This window comes from Otolemur garnettii, unplaced genomic scaffold (assembly GCF_000181295.1).
Source record: "Otolemur garnettii isolate 467f Iridium unplaced genomic scaffold, OtoGar3 scaffold00191, whole genome shotgun sequence".
Classification (NCBI taxonomy): domain Eukaryota; kingdom Metazoa; phylum Chordata; class Mammalia; order Primates; family Galagidae; genus Otolemur; species Otolemur garnettii.
Window position 1 is genome coordinate 552,799 of NW_003852586.1, and position 8,137 is coordinate 560,935.

The 8,137-nt window shown below is 43.7% G+C and overlaps 1 protein-coding gene across 1 annotated transcript in view; it reads right to left on the minus strand.

Moving 5' to 3' along the window:
• The window catches only part of SLC4A4 (solute carrier family 4 member 4), a 353,144-nt gene that overhangs the window by 157,240 nt on the left and 187,767 nt on the right, over window positions 1–8,137 (minus strand). The window contains exon 7 of the mRNA XM_023507587.1: window positions 3,029–3,105. Coding sequence (XP_023363355.1) covers window positions 3,029–3,105 — 77 coding nt within the window. The remainder of the gene's footprint in view (window positions 1–3,028; window positions 3,106–8,137) is intronic.

Consider the following 8,137-nt stretch of genomic DNA (forward strand, 5'->3'; position numbering starts at 1 on the left):
AGGTGTGATTCCATCTGGAGCCCTCGTGACAGGGCAGCTGTGATTCCACCTGGAGCCCTCTAGACAGCAGAGGTGTGATTCCACCTGGAGCCCTCCTGACAGGGCAGCTGTGATTCCACCTGGACCTCACCAGACAGCAGAGGTGTGATTCCATCTGGAGCCCTCGTGACGGGGCAGCTGTGATTCCACCTGGAGCCCTCCTGACAGGGCAGATGGAGTTCTATCTGGAGCCCTCCTGACAGAGTGGGTCTCACCGCTCCCTGAAAATTTGCTAAAAACAAGTCTTAAACCTCAGCAAACAGGGGTCTTTCCTAGAACTGTGCCCCTCTGAGGGTGAAATAAGACTTCATGTGAACTGCAGGGGTTTTGCTGAGCTATGAAAAAGAAAAGAAGATGGTTTTGTGGTTAGCTGTCATGGTGATTATGGAACCATGATCACCACTAAGGGAAGCTTTATGTGAACCCTGAGGTTAAGAATACCTTCAAGGTCAGTCATCCCAGCCACACTGGATTAACCTGCTCCTTTATCATACATGTGTAAGAATAGAATTAGGGGTCATTCTATCACAGAATCTTCCTTTCTATATTCCATTTTTAAGTAGTCATGGCTTTGCAATATCATCCCTATACATAGTTTCATCCTTTTACTTCCCGACAAAATATTTAAATTTGGTATACTTCTGCAAAAGACCAGCATTTCGAAAACAAGAATCAAAGCATCCAAGTGTCTTTACAAATAATATGCAATAGGTGCTAAAAATGATTATAATATACCTTAGAAAGTGACCTTAGGCCAAATTCCACCCGGGGCCCTAAGGAGGAGATTCTCAGACGAGCTAGTTAACTAGTGAGTATCTTGGAAGCCATAGCAGTAAGCAGTTACAGGTGAGCTCCCTGGGAAGCTGCAAGGTCTCTCTACATCCACTGCACCTGGCGCTGTTGTGGACAGCACTTCCCTAAGGGTGGATTGTAGCTGTGAGATGTTACTGTGTTATTCTTAAATCTGAAAAATGTCAACTTTTTGAAGCCCTGGGACCAGCAAGCACAGTATTACTATAAGAGTTAAAGCTAAGAGGTAAAACAATAAGAAAAAGTAACTTTCTCATCCTCATGGTTGATTCCACGTGCACATGAAAACTCCATTTGTTGAGCACCCATCTCATATGTATGTAATTATTTTAAAGAATAGAAAAGGAATAAAGTGGAATAGAAAAGCAAATCCATCTATGATAAATAGGAAAAGTAACCAGATAATTAAAAAAAAACTCCATAGCAACAAAATAGAAGAGATTATGCATGTGGCTTTACCACCAGATGAGCTCCAGATGTGTTTTTTATTCTACGTCTCCACAGGTGTTTTTCTGCTTAATAAATATAACATCCAAGTTGGAACTGCGAAGCACTGAATCACCTAAGACTTGGGCTATGCTCTTTTTCTGCTATTAACTATTTTGAGCTATTTCTCAATAAAGCAGCTGCTACTGAAATCATAAGTATGTAGTCTTGGCAAAGTCAGAAACAAAAGTGCAGTCCCCAGATTTGTTTCTTCTGTTTTCCCAAAACAGAATCTCATATAAAATATGCCCTCAAATGTTGTCACTATCTCACTGTCAGAAAGAGCAACGTGGCTCCTTGTAGACGCTGCACATCAAGCCCATTGCTTGTGCCACGGGAGGCTACACTGCTCCAGGAAGCTGCAGGGTGAGGCCGTTCTGGCCGTATCCAGGCAGAACAGTCAGTCAATCAGAAATGTTGGTCCTGGTAGGAGGAAGGTTTGGGTCCAACTCGGACAAGCACACAGTGCAAGTTGGACTTTACTGCCAAGATCACTTCCAGGACACTGGCTAATTAATTATAAAAGCTATTTCAAAACAAATTTGAGCCTGGCAATCTTTTTTTCCTACACAAACAAAAAAGGGTTAAAAATGAAAACCCAGTTTACCATAGTTTCATCTTATTTGCAAGTCCATTTTTCTTTTCTTAACCTAAAATGATACAGGAGCTTTTGTATTTGAAGTTACTAAAATAGAAGGTAAGAGACTAGGAGTATCAGTTTGATCTCTCTCTGTACTTCTAGTTGCAAAACAGATCACAAATCAGTCACAAAGCTGTTCTTCAGACTCTTCGGTAAGAAACAAAAAATGGAGTTTCTTTCCCCTTTGAGGAAGGAGAGCCACGGCTAGTATGATAGATGCAATAGACTGACAGTTGCTCTTATAATGACACATTTATTAACCTTCACTTTGTGACTTTAAAACAAAAAGAGAACAAAACTCCTGTAAGTCTTTCTGGCTTCATCTTAACATGAACGTTGACGACAATGGGAGGCTAGAGATAGGCACTGAAAATTCTGGGGTTTTACTGCAATGCAGACGATGAGGGCCGGGAAACAGGTGAGGACTTCTGACACTTTTAAACATGCTGCTGCCATTTCTTCAAAGCTTTGAGGCTTTTTATTTAGGAAGCATGCTTTTATAAATTTCAACATACTGTAGTCTTAAAATAGAGTCTTCTTCCATAAGATATCTGGGAAAACGGCATACTTACACCCAATTCTCTTTAAGAGAAAGCAGAGATTCAAACCTAACCTCAAACAGACTACCTACTGGAGGTGTTAACAGACAAACGAAAACATGCCCAGTGAGACGACTTAACTATCATTACCTCTGGATTAAGTATCCCCCAAAATTCTTAACGACGGTCATCATTTCTTAGCCCTTTACAGTTTTAGTAGAAAATCTGTTCAGGAATTAGCTCTTCCAATCCCCACAATAAATCGAGTCTGAGATTTTAAAGCCGAGACAACTGTAGCTCCAAGTTTCAAACTGCCCAAGTGAATGCCTGTGTAAGGGCTGGAGTCAAGACCTATTCTTCTCTTCTGGTTGTAGGCTCCTTCAAAAAACCACAGACTCTGTCTGTGCACAGAAGGGTCCATTGTGAGGGAGGTGGCCACCATCTCTGGTCCTTCCCAGTACCGTTCACATGCACACTGGGCCACATTTCAAGGAAGCAAGAATTCTGTACTTACCTGGTCCTTCTCTGGTTTATCAGAAATGTCATTCAGACTGGAGGAAGTCAGATTCCTGTGGGTCATGGCTGGGCTACCTGGAAAAACACAATAAACTCTAATTAAAGACTCCTTCTCCAAAACACAAAGACCTTGGCTGCACACTTCCTCAACACCACTGATGGTGATGGGAATGTCGATGATGGTTTTAACCACATGAAGGTTCTCCTGAAGAGCTTTCCACAACCTCATCTGGAGTATGAACATAAATGGGAAGCATGTAAAATCCCAAATACATTGTTTAAGATGTATTCCCTACTACTATTTCAAGATCAGTTCATCTCAGAAAGAAACTTATAAAATAATAAGCATAAAATAAACTGGCTGGGCTCCCTGTGTGTACTTTCGGGGCTCTGTGTGTGCACTTTCAGGGCTCTGTGTGTGCACTCACAGGGCTCCCTGTGTGCACTCTCTGGACTCCCTGTGTACACTTGCTGGGCTCCGTGTGTGCACTTTCAGGGCTCTGTGTGTGCACTCACAGGGCTCCCTGTGTGCACTCTCTGGACTCCCTGTGTGCACTTGCTGGGCTCCCTGTGTCACTGGCTGGGCTCCCTGTGTGCGCTCTCGGGGCTCCTTGTGTGCGTTCACTGGGCTCCCTGTGTGCACTCTCTGGGCTCCCTGTGTGCGCTCTCTGGGCTCCCTGTGTGCGCTCTCTGGGCTCCCTGTGTGCACTCGCTGGGCTCCCTGTGTGCGCTCTCTGGGCTCCCTGTGTGCACTCGCTGGGCTCCCTGTGTGCACTCACAGGGCTCCCTGTGTGCACTCTTGGGGCTCCCTATGTGCACTCACAGGGCTCCCTGTGTGCACTCTCTGGGCTCCCTGTGTGCACTTGCTGGGCTCCCTGTGTCACTGGCTGGGCTCCCTGTGTGTACTCACAGGGCTCCCTATGTACACTTTTGGGGCTCCCTATGTGCACTCTTGGGGCTCCCTATGTGCACTCACAGGGCTCCCTGTGTGCACTCGCTGGGCTCCCTGTGTCACTGGCTGGGATCCCTGTGTGCACTCTCTGACCTCCCTGTGTGCACTCACTGGGCTCCCTGTGTGCACTCTCTGGACTCCCTGTGTGCACTCACTGGGCTCCCTGTGTGCACTCTCTGGACTCCCTATGTGCACTCACTGGGCTCCCTGTGTCACTGGCTGGGCTCCCTATGTGCACTCACTGGGCTCCCTGTGTCACTTGCTGGGCTCCCTATGTGCACTCTCTGGGCTCCCTGTGTGCACTTACAGGGCTCCCTGTGTGCACTTGCTGGGCTCCCTGTGTCACTGGCTGGGATCCCTGTGTGCACTCTCTGGGCTCCCTGTGTGCACTTACAGGGCTCCCTATGTGCACTCATGGGGCTCCCTGTGTGCACTCACAGGGCTTGCTCAGCAAAAAGTAACTTTTCAAAGCCAAGGTGTCTCACCCACCCACTGCAGGGTGCTGAGTAAAGCCTTTATCCTTAATCCCAGTGCTCTGCCTCAGGCTGGTCTTCACAGCAAGAGGACAAGGGTTGAAAAGAAGCAGCAGAATTCTAGCCCAGCTTCCCATTTGCTCCCAAAAGCATTCTCTAGTTTACAGATTTTAATTCCTGTGCATAGTAACTTCAACATACAATTCTATGAAACACCAAAATCTATTCCTAATCAGTCAATGCCTATAATAGCAGGTCTTTAAATAACATGATTTCTTTTAACTAGTACATCAGAAAAATTATAATTTCCTTGAGCTGACAAGACAGGGTATTTTCCACTCTGCTACATTTCACTGAGTAAGCATGGCCTAGATCTCTTAAATCTTTTACCTGCTAGGGTGTTTTATTCTAGGAAAATCTGAGCACAAGTCATTATTCAAAAGAACATAACATCTGAAAATGTGCTTTATGAGCAAAACAGAGAACCCCTGAAGAGGCCGCACTTTCCTCCTTGAACTCTACACCGGCTCACTAGTGCTCACTCAGGAGGTGCACAGCAGGTGCAGACCTGAGCACCCACAAATAATGCTGAGGCCGAAACTTGTAGAAAATGACGACTAAGTAAAATTTTACACTTTACATTTAAAAACAAAGCCAATTACTCCACCTGAATAAGTGAAGAAATCTGGATTATGCATTCCTAAATCAATGACTCCTTAGCAATTGTAATCATAAGTTAAAAGTAGCTTCTGTAACTGAATAGGTAAGAGTAATTTCTAGTGTGAAATCAATTATGTGTAAATGGCAGTACTGAATTTTCCATTAAGTAATTTAAATGTCTTGGCCAACAGCCTAAACTCATTGATTTGTTTTGTAAACTCCTCATAAATATGCAAAGGTACATTTCGGCCCCAGCACTGCCTGGAACCGCTACAAAATCTGAACAGGTGAAAGCCAAGTTAACGTGAGGTCTGTATTACAACGGTGATCTTGATTGATGAGACAACTTTTCCAAGAAGTCTTACCTACTGTCTCATCATTCTTCTCATTTCTGGAAGCCAGATTGAGTCTGACTATCTAGAGTTATTTGATACAAAGGGAAGACACAGGCAAGGCCCAAACAAGACACAGGAACCATCTGAGAAAGGGAAGAGTAGGACTAAGAAACAACCAAATCTACTGCCCTTCCTACATGTATCCAACTCTCATTAATGAAATTAATTCGCACCAACAACATCACTAACATTTAACAGGGCAGGAGTTTGCTAGTCAGCACCCCAGGGAACCAAGCAGAGCAGATGAGCAGCACTTTATGCCTTTTCCCACCTCCTTCCCTCACTGACCAACATACACCACACACTCCCCAGGACCCTGAACCCAATCCTTCCCAATGCTCTAAGTGAGAGGCTCCCAGGGTGGTCCCCAGACCAGCAGCAGCCATACCACACAGGAACGCAGATTCTTGGCCCTCACACCAAAACAATTCAATCCACACTCTGGATATAAGAAGCACTAATGTGGGTTTCAGCAAACTCTGCACATGATCCCATAGCATGCCCAGGATCAAGAACCACTGGGCTAAGTAACCTTGCTGTCTTCATGGAATCTGCCCTTGTCTGAATCTGAGCTGAGAGAGGTATATAGGAGTTGGGGGGTAGACAAGAATATTGTGATTACACTGCCCTCCGCTAAGCCTCTGCTCTAAATTATAATACATCAATAACATCATTAAATTAGCACCTTTGCCACATAAACACACAAAAAGGGTCATGCTTGGCTTTTCCTGTGAATCCTCACCTAAATGACCAAGTGAGTAAATAATGTTGTTTTATAGAGACTCACTGTTTAATCAAGCTTTTCCAGAAGCAAGTTGTCAAATAAAAAGAAGAAAAGGACAGAGCCAGAAGAGATTCCAAAGCGGATTACATGCAGGAATCAGAAATCTGTGTGTGGCATTTTGGCAAACCTGGAAGCTGCTGCACAGGGCCCAACAATGTTCTGCTGGAGATATTTAGCACACAACATTCAGTAAGACACACGGTCAGAGTGAACCACTGCTTTCTAGTTAAGAGTTTTGGCCTATAACGTAAACTTATTTTACTGCAATCCCAAGCGACTGTGGATACTAAGAGAATGTCACCTAGTACTAAACATAGGGGTTCCCCACAGCACGTCACATCTGGGGCAGGTGGTCTTTCACTCACTCAAAGCTGCAACCAGCAGCCCCAGGGTGTACAAACATCTTAGGACTGTTCTTGGTACAAAGAAATTTTTTTTTAATTTGATTTTATAAAAAAGGAGAACCAGTTTCAAGTGCATGGTCATAACTAATTTCCATGACACTTGTTTTCTCGCTATAAGAAAAAGGAAACTTTGGAGAATCACATTTTCAAGCACTTTCATACAATCAAAAACAATTTTATTTTCAAAGTACCCACTTGGCAGGTATATACTGTTGCATAAAAATTAATTACATTCTGTACTAAGTTTGAAAATCACCTTATTCTTTAGCATTCACATAGCAATTCATAAAAACCTTTGCAATTATATCTACTAGATACAATAAAAGGGGTGGGAGAACTTACAGCACAGAAAAGGATGACATTTAAATGTGTACATATTAAATAGAAGATGTTAATATGTAACACAACGATGCATTAACTCCCCTGTCCCCTCTCATCACCATAATGAGCCAATGAAGAACCCAGACACAAGCTAAAACAAAGATCTCATGGCTTATGACAGGCGTCTTCAAACTAGGGCCTGTGGGCCACATGCAGCCCATCTAAGACATTTATCCGGCCCACCAGGTGTTTTTGCCACTGCTGCCTGTCCTGCTTAGCAGCCAACTCGTCCTGGGGCCTGCAGTCCAGCCCTCCAATGATCTGAGGGACAGTGAACTGGCCTCCTGCTTAAAAAGTTTGAGGACCCCTGGCTTATGAGACAAACTGTGTTGTTTATGCTTAATAATAACCACATAACATTTTTAACATAAAGAGTAACTAAGGTAAATCACATATAACAGACATACCAGTAAATCTGGTTGTTCATATGAGAAAATAGGGAAGAAAGTAAGTGTATTTCAGAGTAATGTATGTTAATAAGCTCGATGCTCCCACTGATCCACTGGTCCACTTACCCCCCCTCCTTTGTTGCTGTAACAAAACCTATTAGAAGACGTCTATATCTGAGATTAACGGTCAACTAACTGTTTTCCACATTTAATACGTTACCTTACATTATCTTACTTTATCCTCAAATCGACAATATGGGGTTACTGTTATCACTGCTACTTTCTGATAAACAAATGAACTTGAGAGAGGCCAAGAGCATGGTCACTCTACAAGGGATAAAACAACAATCAAGAGCATGGTCACCCTACAGGGGTAAAACAACAATCAAGAGCATGGTCACTCTACAGGGGTAAAACAATGATCAAGAGCATGGTCACTCTACAGGGATAAAACAACAATCAAGAGCATGGTCACTCTACAGGGGATAAAACAATGATCAAGAGCATGGTCACTCTACAGGGGATAAAACAACAATCAAGAGCATGGTCACTCTACAGGGGTAAAACAACAATCAAGAGCATGGTCACTCTACAGGGGTAAAACAATGATCAAGAGCATGGTCACTCTACAAGGGGTAAAACAACAATCAAGAGCATGGTCACTCTACA